Consider the following 18128-nt stretch of genomic DNA (forward strand, 5'->3'; position numbering starts at 1 on the left):
CTTGGGACGTTTTATGAGGTTAAATCTCTTTGTTAACTAGATTATCAGTAAAATACTGGACATGAGTTGCCATTTTTTTTGCATCACAAGATAATCTGCGATTCTTAAGTGCTGCATATTACTGTTCCTGTCTGCAAAATGCAGACTTCTTTACAATTCTAGGCCACCCACTCTTTTGAAAGCACTCAAGGAGGACATTCACATATAACACAAGACAAAGTGACTCATACGAGTAGGCCCTGTTAATTTAGTGTATTCGTTCTTTTCCCTTAATGGCCAAATCCCTGAATTTCTGCCAAGGCATTGATTTCCCTTGACAATAAAACCCAGGCTGCAGGGTGTATTGGTAAAGGTACTGTGTGAATACTTTTGGTTCAGGGATTTTATTTAGGGATATGTTTTTGTTCTACCAAGTTTCTGGGTTTGTAGACTTGGAAATTCTAAGTCAAGCAGTCAGAGGTGTGTCTGCCTGCTGGAGGTGATTTTGTGTCACTTTTTGGGGAGAGAGGGACAGTATTAGTTTGGATTTTTTGTGCCTTCTAAGGGCAGTGGGAGTAATGGGCTACGTGGAAGCCATATTCCGAGTCTCAACAGCAAAAATGCAAAGATAAAATTGTAGCATCCTCTTTCAGTTTATTAAATACCAACTCCAAATCTATAGTGCTCTGTGATTATTTTTTTTAGTTGAAATGTGTTCTGCAGTTTGTGTGAGGTACATAGTAAACATAGTAATTGGTAAGATCACAGAAGTTGTGTTCAGAGTTGTAGAAGTGTGTCTGTTCAGAACTTGCTTTTGACAGTGACTCTCACCAAGCTATTTTAAACTGTCACTTTTTCATGTTTTGGTGCTCTGCTTTTTCATAATGATCTCTTGGGTGCCAGTTCACATGCATAAATCAGTGGTTTAAGAATTTGCTCATTCAAGTTGAAACTTTTATGAGAGATTAATAAATCTTTATAAACCCTGACTACTGGGGCACTGAATAATTTGCCACTTAAAGTTAGCAATTCTTTTTAATTTTTTTCAGCCTTAGAGGGTTAACACTGTTACATTTATCCTAAATAGTTGCTGGTGATCGGTTTGTGGGCATTTTCATGGCCTTGGTTTTGGGTAGGGTTTTTTGTGGGTGTTTGGGGTTTTTGTTTATGGGTGTGTGATTTTTTTTCTTCACAAAAATGTTTATTTGTCTATATTATGATATTAGGACTGAAGCTGCATATGTAGGAGTCAGATGACTCCCCTGTAATGGTACAAACTTATTGAGCAACATTTAAGTAAGGTCTATGCTGTGTTCTACAGGTTTTACAAGATGTATAAGCGTATTTTCTCTGTCTTGGTATGTTTCTGAATGAATAGTTTAACGCTAATGAAAACTGCAACATGGGAAGTCTTAGAATAACTACCTTTAATAAGATTAAAAGTAGTAATGTCCTGAATATTTGTAGTGGCCCAGTAACCATCTTTAAAGATCCCAGAACACTTCAACACTTCTGCATCAGTCTGGCTTTCTTATTTACTCGATTGTGCTTCCCTGATGAAAAAAATTTCACAAATACTGTATGTGGTCTGTGCAAACTGTGGTTGAGAAACTCCTTTCTCCTCGATGGTTTAACTTTGTGTTTATGTGTATTTGTTGAGGAAAATTTCTTCTTGCATTTTGTTTCTACTGACATCAAAGTATGCTGTGTCAGCTCAGCCCTGCAGTTAAGCCTGTCTTTAGGTGCTCCTGAATTTATTACACTCCAGTCTTTAGGACTCCTCCTGACTAAAACCATAATGATCAAGACCTTGGTTTAGCAATATACTTGAATACATGATTAACTTTAAGCTTATTAGTAGTAGAATTCAGCTCCAGATTAAGACATCTAAATTTAGGTTTCAGCTGAGGAGCCAGGTGTTGAAGCTTGCGCTGAAGTCAGAAGGTACCTAGGCAATGGAGCCTAGGAAAGGATTTAGTTCACCTGCCCACTGGGTATCCCTCTCAGGGTGGGCTATATCCAGTTAGGCTCACTGAATAATGTACTCTGTGTCTCCTTTTCCTGTGAAAGAGAAGTTTGGATGGTTCACACATCTGCAGATAGGTATTAGTAAGGTGTTTTGATCTGTGGTTGATTGATTTGCCAGCAGTCCCATTAGCTCAGTGGAACTGTTTGCATGCTTAAAACTTGTGTTTTGAGATGTGACTGTGATTTTTTTGCTGTACTGTTAGAAAAAGCATTAGAAGCTGTTAGAAGGTATTGCGCTGGAGGGTATCAGCTTTTCAGTTCAGGACTGATTTGATCATGTGAACTGCTTCAGCTTAGCAAATCAAATTAAATTAGGCTTGCATAAGCTACCTCAATTTGTCGCCTTCAACCCAGTGATGATGAATTGTGAAGTGCTCTGGGTTTAATTTATCTAGGTGAAGGTGGGTTTTGTTTTTTTCTGTACAGTCATCAACTTCAATTGTAGTGTATTACATAGTCAAGCTATAAGAATAAATACTATGTGAACACTGACTTATTTAAAAGTAAGAAAGACCTCTGCTAGCTTTGTAAGTGAAGATCCATTCTAAGGACTTGAAGTCTTCAGAAGTGACAATATGGTTATAGGAATAAATGTCTTTTAAAAAGACTTGTGAAGATACCTGGAATTCAGTGGTTATTAAGGACTTCAGCTTCATAATTTTTGCATCCTTTTTGCTCAGCATTTCTTTCCTACTGGTGAAGTCCTGCTAGTGGGGTCAGAAGATTCAATCACACATTATTATATCATCCTAAAGGCTCCCCTTCTGAATATGTGTTGCCTACAAGAAAGGATGGGCTTTATCGTAGGTGTAGAAATATGTCAGAAACAAAATTGTTGGTGCAGATAAAAAGTGAGTTTCATTGTAAGGAACATGTCAACAAACAGTCGATTTGCAGCTTCGTTTTATCAAAAAAAAAATCCTCTTGCTGAGTGTGAACTATTTTGGTAAGGGTATCTTTATATCTAGAAAGAATTCTCTACATAAACATTGTCCAGAGTATCTTCTTCCAAAAATCTATCAAAGACACATGTTGTTTTTAGAAGCATTTGATTGTTTGTGCTACTATGTCACACTTGGCTCAATATCAGCCATTTGTGTTTTAAGTAGCTTTGGCTTTTCTGTGCTCTTTGTGCACTCCCTATAGAGTACATTCCATAATCAAATTTCTGATGTCAAAAGAATGTGTAGTAGTTGTAAAAGTGCCAAAATGGGAATTTTGCTGTAGGTAGCTCAAGATCTGGAAAAAGAAGAAAGCCTTCTTAATTTCATATTCCAGAAACAGCATCATACCAGAGTTTACTTTCCAAATCAGTTATTAGTGCCAGCTACTCTTGAGTGCATATTTATGTTGCAGATAAACTCTTCAGATTCTGTATTGCCCAAGTCTTTGGCCAACTCTTCCTTGTCAACTCATATTTAACACATATGATTATTTTATTTTATTGTACCTGATTTGATTGAAACAGAGCTATGCGTATTTGTCAAACAAAATGTATGTAATCCATATTTCTATATTAATTCCAAAGGCATTCTATCTATTTTGTGGATGGGATGACAAAAAATATTACTAAATCATTTCAATATGAGGTTGTTTAGGATGAAAGACAGTTGTCTAAACCTCAGCTCTGGGGAATCAAACAGCTTTAACTGTCCATCAACAGTTAGGAATTAAAATAGTATTGCAGAAAATGGTTAGCAAGTCATTACTAGAAGGCACTAGTTTCTTATGCAAAGCTCTGGAATAGCAAAAGTACTCCTGATACCTGGCTTTGCAGGTGGTTACCTAGACTAGTCTTCAGTAATAGCTTTTATCTGTATTAAAGATTCTCCAAATATGTAAGGTTTTTTTCTCGGCTTTAGTCTCAGTAAAAGTACAGAAAACTGCAAAAAGACCCCAAAGTGTGGCTTAACATACTCCATAAACTCTAGTTATGTCTAGCCTGGGGACTTAGATATTCTCACCTTTCTTTATTTGCATTGCTTATCGGAACTCCTCTGTAAATCACTTTAAGTAGTTTAAGTCTGTCTGAAAGTCAGTGTATTGACAGTGAAAAATAGTTTGTGTTCTTTTTAAGCCTTCATTAATAGCTCAGTGTCTGAGCATGAGTCTCCCTCTTTGCCATCTTCTGTTTCAAATGTGATTGATCTTTAAATGGCTGACTGCAAATGCTTGTTCTCTGCCTCTGGGGGAGGCATGCTTTGGCACCAAAATGCAAGGTGCACTTGCTGAAAATTAAAATAATGTGTTTTACTGTATCCTCTCTCCATTTCCATCTGCTGTCCATTTACTCTGCATCTGGCCATATGAGCCAGATTAAAATACGAGCTGCTCTGTGCTTTTTAAAGTCCTCAATAATCCTGATCCAGCATAGACTTTTGATAGTAATGAATCATCCCCAGAATGAGTTGTCTTTGCCTGATGTTGCCTAGCTTACACCAGCAGAAGTGCTTCTTAGCCTGTTTTTACATATTATATGCAAACTGGTTTAAGAGTTTTAAAGGTGGTGGGTCTTTTATGTCTCTCTACATTGGAGTTTGCTAATAGAACTTTCAAGAAAGGCATTTCTGTGAAGGTTTTCAAAGGATTGCCCAGAACTAGCATAGGCTGTATTAAGCAGCAGTTCCAATAATAATGTAATTTCTCCAGCAGCAAAGCTAATGATAAAGTATCCTTTTCTCTTGTACCTGGTTGTTCTTGCTCCCTGTTATACCACATGAATATTTATAAGGCAACACTGTCAGATCAAAGGGGAGAAGGGGAGCCAAAATTTCTTCTCTTGTGATTGAGACATGTAACAAAAGTGAATCCTCTGTAACAGCCACCTAGTCCCTCAAAATTTTTGCTAATAATCCTGAAGTTATTCAAAGGTTTTTGAGTATGCCATCTTGATTCTGTATGAGATCCTAGCTGCTTAGTCCACTACTGTGTTGTCGCTCCATATTGTCAGCATGTTGATTGTGTGGCTGCCCAACAAGTTGGACAAAAACACTTCTGAAATATTTACCTCTATTTTCGATTTACTGAGATAAGTTTTACCCAGTCAGTACCTAGACAGTGTTCAACTGCATAGGCAGATGTGCCAGCATGGAGTGGCACAGCACAGTGATAAAGAGAGGACAGAAAATTTTTCACTAATAATGCTGGCCCAGAGTTATTACCATCCTTTCAGGCTATGGATTTACAATTCCCAGTAAGAAGAAAATAAATCAGAAAATGTACTGCTTTGTGGAGGTTAAATCCAACCCAAATAGAGGGAAAAGAAACACACAGCACATGTAACAGTGAACAGTGTCGTAGTGATGTTATGTGAATTCTGTGGGGTTTTAGTTTGTGATGGAAGTTTATTTCATGCATTTATTCCAAGTGTATGCAGAATGCTTATTAAAACAGTGGTTTTGTAATGCTGTGGTGGATGTGTTTCAGGCTCTTCTCATTGTATTCAGACCTATTAGAGTGTGTCACTAGCTTTATGTATGCATTTAGAACTGAAGTGCTTCACTTCAAACAGGCTAGGCCTTGAATTCTACAGTTTAGCCTTAAAGACCTTATCAGTACAAGAAATGAACGAGCATGAAGGCAATCTTTTCATAATTTTAGGAGAATTTTAAAGTGTCTAATTTACAGATAATTTCAAAATGTTCTTTCATATTGTTTTCATATTGTTTTCCTGGTATTGAAGTTTCTGAAAGAATGCTTCAGTTTAAATAATGTCAGCATCTGATGACTTGGAAATAGACATGGACAATACATTGCTCAGCTTCAAGGTCTTTGTGGATTTGCATCAGTTAACAGAATTGCTGAGGTCCTGTATGGTTGCAACAGGAAAAGCTAATCTTTATCATTGCAATCAGATGTTCTCTGTTGCAATCAAATGTTTTCTGGAAAACAGATTTATGGTGGTTGAAGGGTATTTAAACAACTACAGTTTATAAAAAGCTTTCAAGTTCAAAAGTCTTCATTTTAACAATCTTTTTTGTTTGTTTCTAACATTTGAAATAAATTAACAACTTGCATAAAAATTACTTTAATGGATTCATTGGAACATCAATGAATGGAAATTTGAGAAGACAAAAGTAATTGATGTTTGGGTTTCTACTATACTTATGAGACTTGAATTGTTAACTTAAACTTGAGTATTTTATTTATTAAAAACAAACAAGCAGACAAAACCCCATCTAAACCCCTACTCATTTGGCTCACATTCAAATGACTTGCAGTACTTTCTGAGTTAACACTCATCTTCTATTTAAAAAACTCACAACACAAGTTATTAATTATTTTAGGTTTGGTTCTAAAAGTGTTATTTAATTACAACAGTAATAGCTTTTTCCATCAGAGTTCAATTTGCATTATCTGCTTTCAATGTTAAGAAAGCATTAACTCTTCTTAATATTAAGTGAGCAGTGCCAAGAGCAGACCTAACTGAAACCGTGCTTGTTTTAAGTGATGTAAATAATCAATTTCAATGATTATACATCAACCTGTGCTTTTGCAGAGAGGCTGCCTTGGTTTTATTCAATTTTGTTTGCATTTCAAATTGACTTTGGGAGGGGTTTGGTTTAGTTTTTTGATTTGGGGTTTTTTGTTGTTGTTTGTGTGTGAGTTTTTTTGCTCTGTCTTGATCACCAGACTCGTGGTGAACACACTGAATTAGAATTTCTTATGCTGTGAATTATGCAAATTTCAATTTAAAAACGGCATTTGATATCTCATAAGATTCTGGGCACTCTTCTTGGTGGCATTGTATGCAAGATTAGTGATGCACCCTACTTACTTTCTTAAGTTCATGCTTCTTCCTGCCCTTCCTAGAAGGGTTTTAGATTACAAGTGAAGTATGTGTAATTTTTCTCCCCTGATTCTTGAACGTAGTCCAACACTCAGATAATCTTCACTAATATGCAAAATGTTTTGCTGGGATTTGATTTTTTTTAGTATCCCACTTGGAATGCTTCAAGAATGTTTTTGAAGCGGCACTTGCAGTGGTGCTGTGGTTGTAGCTGTTTCAGGTGATGAATATAACTGAAAGACAGCCCCATAGTGTGTGCAGAGAGTTCAGGTTGAGAATTTGACCATTTAATTGCCAGTTATTTTGATGGAACTTGATTCTACTAAGCTGTTTAAATTCAATACAGGATGTTCCACTTCAGTCACTTTTTTGAACTTTCTATAAAACAACATTTTTGCAGGACATTAATGATACTTTATAATCCAAATGCTATCATGATAAGGCAAGCTGTTCATTCTCTCTGCTTTTACTTCCTGATTTGTGCATTTCTGTTAAAGACCTGGTATCATCTTATAGCTTTGTTAAACTGTCCTTTTGTTCCCTCAGGGGAGCTGATTTACTTCAAAATATTTGACTGTTAAAGAAAATCATACCAACTTTATTTATTGTAACATTTCTGAAAAGTTAAACCACATTGCCTCTTTCTCTTTTCAGAGAATGGACCTTGGAGAATGCCTGAAGGTGCATGACCTGGCATTGAGGGCAGACTATGAAATAGCATCCAAAGATCAAGATTTCTTCTTTGAGCTTGATGTATGTATTTTGTCTTAATGCTGGAGAGAGAGCATAATTTGTTTACCAAGGTTGATACACTGAGCAACGGTTGTTAAGTTTTGGTACACACAGAAGGAAAACTTTTGAAAAGCAGTTTTATGAACAGAGAAACCCTTGGCACAGTTACATAGAAGATACATGCCTCTTCATGAATATATGCAAGTATTTAATTTGTACTGGCACTCTCTTTGTAGAACTGTTAACAACCTCCCACAGAACAAAGTATCGTAAACCCGGGTGCTGTCTTAGTGTTATCAAATAGCAGGCAAATATTAAGGCTGTGTATGCTTTGAAAAGAGTTTTAAATTCTATATTTAATGAAGAAAGTAGTTCTGTATTGGGAATAACAAATAATATGCTGTCTCATACATTGTGGTTTGAATTTGGAACTCCCAGCTAGGGAGTTAGTTTTTGCTAGGACAAAAAGGTTTGGTTTTTTAATTGCTGTTTGGAGGGAGAATGTCAATATGTTTAGTAGCTTAAAACTCTAGTGAAAATTCTATGTAATGGCTGGATGAAGTGATCCTGAATATCCTTTGAAGAATTTAAATGCCTTCTAGAAACACTCAGTTCTTGTCAGAGAAGACTTAAGACAGATTCACTTGCAAATTTCTACAAATACTTAGAACTGTGACAACATGCAGACTATAATTTTTAAAAAGTTGTATATTAATATATATGTTTACATTATGTGTCACCATAAGCTGATAGATTATCATTTTACAAAGGTTTCACTAATAAAAACTTAAGAAAGTTAAGTCTTGGTAAACTTAGGAAGCGTTACAGCTAATGAAATATCCATGTTCTTGGCAGCACTGATCCGTGTTCTTATTGATGTTTTAGGCAATGGACCACCTGCAGTCATTTATTGCAGACTGTGACAGGCGAACAGAAGTGGCTAAGAAAAGACTAGCAGAAACCCAAGAAGAGATCAGCGCTGAAGTTGCAGCTAAAGTAAGCATGGAAAACAAGTAACTTAAGTCTCTTTGAAGGTCTGTTTTTCCAAAGAACCAACTTCAAGTTTTGGCAAGCTGCCAAATCTGAGAATTCATACTGAGGAGAGGGGAAAAAATAACACATTTTTTCTACCCGTCTCAAAACTGCCCTTAAAGTACAGAAGGGAGAACATAGGGAAGAGACCTCTGATATTTTTGATGCCGGGAAACTTGACACTATGATTCCATGCATGCAAATGTTAGTAATTTTACACTTTTTTGATTGAAACTTCTTCCATAAAGTAAACAAAAATTGATGTGTTTTTCTCTAGATCTTCTAATGAAAAAAAGCTTCTGCAGTTTTTCTGCACATATATGCACATGCTAGAAGGAATGATTATACAAATACTAATTTTGCAAGACTGTGGTGTAGCCAACAGTGTACATTACTTGAATTTTCCAAACAAAATCCTTCTGGAGTTGGTACATAGACGTGGTAACTTGGCCTTTTTCTGTGTGTTCTTCAGTGAGGCATTTCCTGTTTCACTCTTACTGGAGAAGCTCTCTCTGCATGTTTCTTTTCTGTCCTACCGATTTTGCACGCAGTTCAGATTGTTTTCCATAATTAAAAGCATTTCCTGTGTTAAACCTTTCCTTGTCTTTCAAGGCTGAAAGAGTCCATGAATTGAATGAAGAAATTGGGAAACTGTTGGCCAAAGTAGAACAGCTCGGAGCTGATGGAAATGTGGAAGAATCTCAAAAAGTAATGGATGAAGTGGAGAAAGCTCGGGTAAAGAAGAGAGAAGCAGAAGTAAGTTGAATTGTGTAAGGCTTGGGGAATGGAGAGGGCAGGGTCAAATATTAAATTTGTTGGCCTTTGTGTAAATTGGTTGACCTCTGTGTAATGCAAGATGTCTTATCTGCTCTCACTTCCTTAGCTAATTGCTTCATATAAAAGTGAAGAAATTGCTTTGCAGCATCCTGTACAGTCAAAGTTTCTACCCTTAAATACGCTACTATGCAATGAACATTATACTCCCTTCCACAAATAATGCATTCATCTTAGCTTAGCTGTATTGGTCAGTGTGCACTGACTTGCCTGGTTTGGTCTCAAGGCTTTTGCTGTGGTGTGCTAATGTGACTTGTACTGGAAAGCTCCAGTGAAGTGAACCATTGTCTTGTCTGGAAGATACTTATTTAATGTATTTCATTTAATATCAAACCAGTCAAATTGGTCCTTGTAATGTTCAGGTGGCAGAATGCACCAAGAGGTTTTTCATATTGTGTTGCTCCAAGATACAGGGATTTACAGAAACAAACACCTGCAGTTGTTATAATAGTACCAGAAGGGTTGCTGGCAGTCTTGCTGGTCTGTCATCTCAGTGTCTGTAGATAAATTTTGCTCATATAATGTGTTTAATTAGTGTCTAAAATGTAGATGGGTTTCTCAGGAAACTAACACTGCTTTAAATTGCACTCAGAATTAAAACTCGTGTACTATTTTCATAATATGTCAACATAGTAATTGTAGTGTTAGTGTGTGTTCATTGTTGTATATGAAAATATTGTTCATCACCCCACTTTTTTAAATTCACAAATTCACAAAACCATTTGCTAATGTCCTGCTTTTAAATATGTTCAGTAATATGTTCAATTTTCAAAATAAGGAAACGTGCCTTGTATCTTAGTGAAATGATTGATATATGAATAGTGTGAATTAACTGAAGGGTGTGCTGGTGTACATTAAATTTGGTTATTACTTTGTAGCGTATGCTTGGTAAAGTGTTATCCTTATATTTATGTGCACTGAGAAGTAACAGCAATTTTTTTTTTCTAGGAAGTGTACAGGAATTCTATGCCTGCCTCCAGCTTTCAGCAGCAGAAGCTACGGGTTTGTGAAGTGTGCTCAGCTTATCTTGGTCTTCATGACAATGACCGACGACTTGCTGATCACTTTGGAGGAAAACTACATTTGGGATTTATTGAAATAAGAGAGAAGCTTGAAGAACTCAGGGTAAATCATTCCTGTATTTTGTGTGTCTGCTCTTACTTAATTATTTGACATGCAGCCTTAATTGAATATTTCCTTCTAGATGTGTGGGGGTTTTTTATGTCACTTTAAAATTTGAGATTTCATTAACCTAAAAAAACACTAAAGATTTTAATTTAACATCCATTACCCAGATAGTTTACTAAGATGACCTCTTTTGTACTGAGATATATTAAAACACACATTCAGAGTCATGCATCTTGGGAACAAAGAGTGTGATTCTACTTGTAAATTGGATAACTGTATTTTGAACGAACAGCAGCGATGTTGAAATATATTTAGCAGTTATAGGAGATACCCAGATGAACTTTGCTTTTAGCCAGATGATTGACTAAAAGTAATAATGAGACTTGAAAATACAAGAGCATGGATTAAGGAGGATGATAACACTTGGAAAAATTTTTTAAAAAATGTAAAGAAATACTTGGAGCTCAAACAACCTGCTGTATGGTGAATGACTAAAACTCACTTTGTTTATTTTATCTGGACAAAGATTAGGAGGTGACTTTGAATTTTCTTCTAAGTAATTTTTCAAGGCTTTTAAGTTTAAGTGACAATAGATGAAATAAACAGGTTCCAACAACTCAAGGCAGTAGCTGTGCAAAGTGGGAATAGGGAATGATGTATATCTTGGTGTCAGGATAGCTGTTAAAATAATTGTTATGGGGAGGTTGCATGTTCTTTATAGCTTGAAGATTCGAAATCCAGTTGGAATATTATCCTAAACAACCCCGTCTTGACCAGAAATCATGTACTGGAAGAAAGACTTACTGGAATTGTATTGTGGTCTTCTGGGGAATGGATTTGGACACTGATGCCATTTATAACCTTAATATAGAAATTATGGAGTCCCCAGCTCAATTAAGCTCTTTAACTGTAGAATCACTAAAGAAAATAGCTAAAGAACTTGAAGCCCTGAAAGCAAAAAAGTGCTGCTAGTGGGTTTAAGTAAATTGACTTGGATAATGTTTCATAATATTCCAGCTGTCTTGCATGGATAGTGACTTACTCTTTGGAGAACCCAGCTCTTTCTGTTGACTGTATAGGCAATTTAAGTTCCTAATATAGCTGGTGTATCTTAAATCTTAGGTGCCTAGAATAGATCACGTGTGCTTCCTCTCATCCCTCCATGAAATTATACACAGAGCCACTTGAACGAGAAGCCTGGCTCGTAGTTAAATTACTGATGTTGTACAAGGAAGTATAGATATAATTTGACATAGGGGTTGAATTGACTGATTATTTACACCATTTGGAAAAAAATATGCATGGATAACTTATTTCACATTCCCAAAGCATCAATAAAATAAACTTTGAAGTGCTTCGCTAACAAAAGAAGAAAACAATAACTATCCCCTCCTTCCTCAGAGCTCTCCTCAGAGATCTAATCAAGATGCTGCTGGGGCAATTCCACCTCTCAGAAGAAGGTCTTTACAAAGAGTTGAATTTCTTGCATCATGTCCAGAAGGTGGCAAGACTTGGGTTTGGCCAGATCTCCAGTTGTGAGTTCCACATCTGAGGGCCCTCTACTGAGCGTGCCTTGTCCCCAGTAGTAGTGAGTTCAACCTGGGGGCTAACAGCTGAAGCATCTGCTCTAATTATGTGTCTCACGGTCACAATACAGAAACAAGTAGCCTCAAAACCTAGATATCGGCCCAACCAAGTCCTTTAAGAAACAATTAACTCTCCCAGTTCTGTTTTCTTTCTGCCTTTCCGCAGTGGCCAAAATATGATAGGATTGGCATGGAAACTCTCACGTTAAAGGCATGACTTGCTGCTCTGAATTCCCGTTTATTAAAAACTTCATGTTTAACTCTGCATATTTCAGGTCTTCGTATAACACCCATCTATTTGCTTCAGCTCTTCTACAATAACTTCTGTTTCTTGAAGAAAAAAAATACATATATACTGAGGAAGAGAGAGGGAATAATATGCACAAGGGAAAGGGAATATACCTGAGAAAAAGAACTGACTGTTAATGTGTAGATCATTTTTATAGCACCTTCATCTGAGGAATTTTGAAGTATAACTTAATGAATATATTCATTTGCTTTTAGAGGATTGTGGCTGACAAACAGGAGAAACGAAATCAGGAACGTCTGAAACGCAGAGAGGAGAGGGAAAGAGAAGAAAGGGAGAAACTAAGGAGGTAGGGATCTATTTTAATTGCATGTACATAAATGACCTATTTAAGTTTAATGAGAAAACTGTGATGTAATTCATACACATTTCTAAATCTGCAGAATTACAATACTTTACATTCCTTGAAAACTTACAAAGATTGATATGGAATTTCATGTCTAACTCTTAAAACTCGGAATTGTTTTCATAAAAAGCCTTTTTAAAAACTACTGATAGTAGTGCACCTGACAGGAAATAAGGGAAAACTGACTTGAACTGTAAGCTTTTTCTGTAGAAGGGATGGGAGTTAAAAAGCTGTTTTGACATTCTTTTGGGTTTCTAATATGGTAGTCTCAAAACTAAATTTAAAAAAAAACCCACACAAACACAAAAGAGGGATGTGTTTCCTGGTAAACATGTTGCAGTAAAAATGTTAATACTAAATAAAAGGCCTTTAAACAGTTGCTACTAAAACAAGAAATACAATTACAGGTGAATTAGTCTGGTTTATTATTACTAAATTGTACTTTATACAATAATAATATTCTATAAGAAAAATTGTTTTCCTTTTATTTCAGGTCCAGATCCCACAGCAAGCACGCCAAAAGGTATATAAATCTGCAGACAAGGAATACTAGCGGCAAAGCCAGCCTTTCACAAGCTGGAACATTATAAGTTTGTGTAGCACTATTAGTTTAAGATGTCCATTTATGAACAAGGCTTTCTGTAACATAATCATCTCTCTGTGTGTTTATACCATAATACTGAGTTTATACATGTCCATCCATTTTATGGTACTGCAATGCAGCTTTGTGTCCCAAATAACACTTAAAACACAGATAATTGCTTTTTCTTTACAAAACTTTGTGATTAATACCTTTTTATGAAACCCTATGGTTTTAAGATCTTAAGCACCAGGTTAACTCTCAACAGATCATTCATCAGTAGTATGAGTGTTCTTTCAAACCTACACTGTTGCAAGTCACCAGTGAGGTATGACTGCAAAGTGATTTAAAAAAAAAAAAAAGAAAGAAAAGCCTGAATTTTTACGGTGTTTAGAACCTTCCAGACTAGTTTTGTTATTGTAGCTATGGGGAACAGTACAGTCCAGTTTCTTCAGAACATCATAATACAGATTTTGGCAGATGATCCATATCACTGCATCAGGGAGTTCTACAACTTCGCCTGATAAAGACAAGATTTTAAAATTTTAAAAAGTAGATTTTTTCCCCATATTTTTGCTTTCAGAAGCCTGAATTAGCTATGCTGTAGCCACAGTCACGAGTTAACTTTAAAACTGTCTGCATCAGACACAAAGCAGTTTGTAGCCTTTCTAATGTTGCTTTCCCCTCTTTGCCTGTGATCAGACAATGCAGTAGCTCTGAACACTGCAGACCGTTTTCTGTGCAGATTTGCTTATGCACAGAGTGCATAATATTCACAGTACACTGATAAGGGTAGCTGAGTGAATGCAGTGTCTGGTTTAAGTGCTTTCTGTTCCTAGATCTAGGTCCCGAGATCGCCGCAGACACCGGTCTCGCTCAGCCTCACGGGAACGAAAGAGAAGAACTCGATCCAAGTCCCGTGAGAAACGCCATCGTCACAGGTCTCGCTCCACCAGCCGCAGCCGGAGTCGCAGCCATCATAGAAGCAGGCACAGTTCCAGGGACAGAAGCCGAGAACGCAGCTCCAAAAAGAGGTAAGTGTTGCCCTAGAAATCAGTGGCTTTTCCTGGAGGCATGATGAGAATTATTACACTAAATTAAGGTTACAGTTACCACTTGGCAGTTTAGACACGTTTTGAGTCTGTCTCAGGTTTCAGTTACAACTTTAGCATATTTATGATTTGACATACCAGAGTGACTTTTTTTTATTTATCTTTTATAAAAATAATAGTGTTATATATGATTTCTGTTTTGTATGAGTGCTACAGAGTATTGGTGTCAAGTTGATAATACAGGGTTCCTGCAGCATGGAAAAACAGCTGATTTTTGTTTGAACCCAGGGATATCAGCAGTCATCTTACTGTCATACATTTGTTTTTTCCCTCGGGCTCTTGTTCCCAGCACCGGAGCCCATCTGTTGTGTTCTGCACCAGATACAAACAAGCTTAGGTATGCCTGAAAATAAACTTGTTGCACTGCATCTGAACGTGTTGCTTTGCAAGGAAAGTCACTCAACCCCTCGTTGAAGGGTAACTGCAGAGGGCAGGCTGGGGCTACTGCTTTTGAATGATTCAATTGCTGTCTGCTCCTGAGGATTTGCTGGCTTATTTTAGATGAGTGAGTTAGGCATAACGTAGAATGGGATTGCACAGCGAGGCATTTGACAGGGGGGCCTGCTCATAAACAGGATTCTTTTCTTTTATATGTCAGCCACCATGGCGTACATTTGAGTGCTGTACAGTGTCAGGGTGCTCAGTCTTAAAACCCTGACAGACTGTTGACTTGCAAGAAGGTAAAAGGTCTGGTTTTGAAGTGGCCACATGAGCAGAGTTTATCGTTCAATTATTTTAGAGTTAAATCACTGAGGATGAAGAGATATTTTGAACGTGTTCAAGGATCTCATGGGCTCTTTGCTCAAAAAATTAGCTTTTTTTTATCATAGACTAGGTAGGTGACTGTAATACCACTGTGCTCTGTAAGAGAGCATAGAAGACAGGGTTAAAAGTTCAGCACTCTACTTGGTATCACCAGTAGTGTCTGCTATTTAAAATACTTCAGAGTTTTCTAAAGTCAGTATTTCAGACTCGGCAGTTTCCATCTCCAAAGAGCCTGCCTCATCACGGCATTCACAATAGCAGATTAGCAGATCTTCAAACCTGTAGTTTGTAGCCTTAAAACAGGCTCTTCCTTTGAATCAACACATTTTTTAGTTTGGATAAACCAATTTGTAGAGTATATGCTTAGACTGCCTTTACTACTTCAACTTTTCCAGCTTTGCAAGACTCGATTTCAATCCTTCAAAGAAAACTCTTCAGGTTGATTATTCTAGAACTCTCATCATACTTGTTCAAACTCTCCAGTATGATGAGCACAATGCAAATGATGCAGAGAAATATGTAAGAACAGGGAAAGACCACTGGTGCTATCCATGTAACAGTAAACATGTTAAAAGTAAAAAAATATAATGTACCTCGGGGAATGAATTCAACCTTATGATATTCAGTACTGGAAATATTTCTCCGGATGTCATTTTCTGCCCTGAAGGAATGCAACACACCTGTGTTAGAAGAATCCCTGGTACAAATAAGAGTTTTACTCTACTGTTGGCTTGAGGGGAAAAACGGCTGTGCCATCATTAGCAGCTCATACCTCTTATTTCTCTAAGGTGAAGCAAAATTTTTACTCTGAAAATATGTATATTGTGCTTTCAAAAGATTGAAGAATCTGTAGAACTATGATCTTGCTGCACTGAGACCAGGATGGCTTTTGAACTTGCATGTGGGCTGGATACCTCCTTTTCAGAGATGCCCCTCTAGTCAGCAGAGCAGCTTTCCACATGAATGTTGGAGAAATACCGTACCAGTGTTGATGCCAGAATGCAAAATAGACCTGAACTCACAGGTTTTAATGTGTCCTTGTCTCCTAAGAACTCTTTTTTCAGTTCTAGGGAAGTACTCACTGCCAAAACCTATTTTTTAAATTTGTTTTTGAAGGAATTTCATATAATCCTCCTATGAAATATTTCTATTCAAGCCTATCTGTCTTAAACTCATACCATTCAGTTGTCCGAGGAATTCTGGAAGTTAACTTCTTTAGGAAGGAGTCCTAGCATTCTGGTTTTGAATAACCAAATAAATTCAGATGTGGGTAACATGGTGTTCTTACCCAGCTCCTGCAGGAGTGCAGTGTGTGACACAAGCAGTAGAAAAGCAGCTGAAGGCTGCAGTAGTGGCAGCCCCTGGTGCCAGTAATTCTAGGGCCTTTAAGAGAAGTTTGCCATGATTACAGGCAAATGTGCAGAGTGTTCCTGCTTTCAGCAAACCACGCACTTCCTTCTCATTTATCCTGTTCACCCTTCATAAGAAAGTATTTTCCCAAGAACCTTTCACATTAAATGAAAAACTGCCGCTTCTCAGGTACTTCTTAATTCTGAAAGTAAAGGGATGTTTTATTGTGTGCTATAGCTGAGGAAATTCTACAAACACATACATTTGTCTGACACATACACTTTTTTTTTCTATATCACCACCATTCACCTATGAAACTGGTGGATAGATTTAAATCTATTAATGACTGGGATCTCGTTTCAAATATATCAGTATAAGGACCAGACCTCCACACTCTGGGCACAACTGAACATACACAAAGCATCTGGAAATAGCAGCAGTGTGTCTTAGGTAATGGGAACCAATCTGGTAATAGCAGCAGCCTGCCTAGGTAATCGGAACTCTAGGTCTGCTCAGGCTTGGATTACTGGCTTACTAAGAGCAGATTTAAGTTAAGTCCTGTTTTTTCTTGCTGTTAGTCATAAGTTTCAAATAAATAACATTAATTGTCTTTCATTAGAAACAAACTGTAGTTTGTGCGTTTTACTATCCAGTGAGAAAGCGAATGTTTGCAGTGAGATGTTGAGATGTATACTCAGTAAGGTCAGTCATGACACAGACCTAAATGTGGGTGCGCTGAGAGAAGGTTGTGTCAGTATGCTTGAGCCCACTTACAAGAATTCATGTGACAAGGGATGATTGATCCCATACAGACACTGTATGGACAAGTACCTGCTTTAGATGGCATGTAAATCTTGTGAGTCTCATTACAGACTCATCCGACATAATTTTGTGTCTATTTTGAAATGAGACAAATGCTGATTCTTCTGCTGTTTAGGATCAGTTAGGTAGTAATGCTTTCTAAGCATTCTAGATAAGGTAAGTCAAGGGCTTTACCTTGCTCTTGAGAAAGACAGTGATATTTCTAAGTCTTTTGGTAGTGATACTGCTTGCTAAGGCAGTTGTATAAATTTTCACATCACTGTGCTGTGATTCATTAAACCCAGTCCTTCTTGTCTACTGATTAGAGACTCACTTGTAGAGAGAGGGGACAGCTGGATGAATGCATCTCCAGAAATGCATTGATTAAGAAGCCAAAGCTGTGAATGGCATCCTGTCCTATCTGTCTGCCTGCTTTAGGTTTAATTGCTAGAGTTAGCCTGAGTCAACCACTTTGGAAGTGTTGTTAGTCTGCAGGGGACTGGCAGCACAAGATACTTGGCTCAACAGCTGTACTAACTCTGGGATTAACCTCTTACTTGTCATGTAGCTTCTCTTCTGTGACATGTGATTTGTGGAATAGGAGTAATGCCTCTGGATCTTAACATTTGCAAACACTTAAGTCTTGCAACACTGTAGAGAAAGTAATCTTTTCAGCTGAGCAACTAAGATGAAGGGTCACTTCTTTGTAAGCTTGTAAAAGGAAATTAGTGGCAGGAGCGTTTTGCAGACCTTAGTTTC

The 18128-nt window shown here is 37.2% G+C and overlaps 1 protein-coding gene across 3 annotated transcripts in view; it reads left to right on the forward strand.

The window, feature by feature from the left end:
• The window catches only part of LUC7L2 (LUC7 like 2, pre-mRNA splicing factor), a 32026-nt gene that overhangs the window by 12096 nt on the left and 1802 nt on the right, over positions 1-18128 (forward strand). For 2 of the 3 annotated variants that reach the window (XM_050325303.1, XM_050325305.1), the window contains exons 3-9: positions 7451-7549; positions 8414-8524; positions 9173-9316; positions 10343-10519; positions 12613-12704; positions 13255-13284; positions 14181-14375. In XM_050325303.1, coding sequence (XP_050181260.1) covers positions 7451-7549; positions 8414-8524; positions 9173-9316; positions 10343-10519; positions 12613-12704; positions 13255-13284; positions 14181-14375 — 848 coding nt within the window. The remainder of the gene's footprint in view (positions 1-7450; positions 7550-8413; positions 8525-9172; positions 9317-10342; positions 10520-12612; positions 12705-13254; positions 13285-14180; positions 14376-18128) is intronic. The other variant, XM_050325304.1, reaches the window with a different exon arrangement.

This window comes from Myiozetetes cayanensis, unplaced genomic scaffold (assembly GCF_022539395.1).
Source record: "Myiozetetes cayanensis isolate MyiCay16 unplaced genomic scaffold, myiCay2020 scf3, whole genome shotgun sequence".
NCBI lineage: Eukaryota > Metazoa > Chordata > Aves > Passeriformes > Tyrannidae > Myiozetetes > Myiozetetes cayanensis.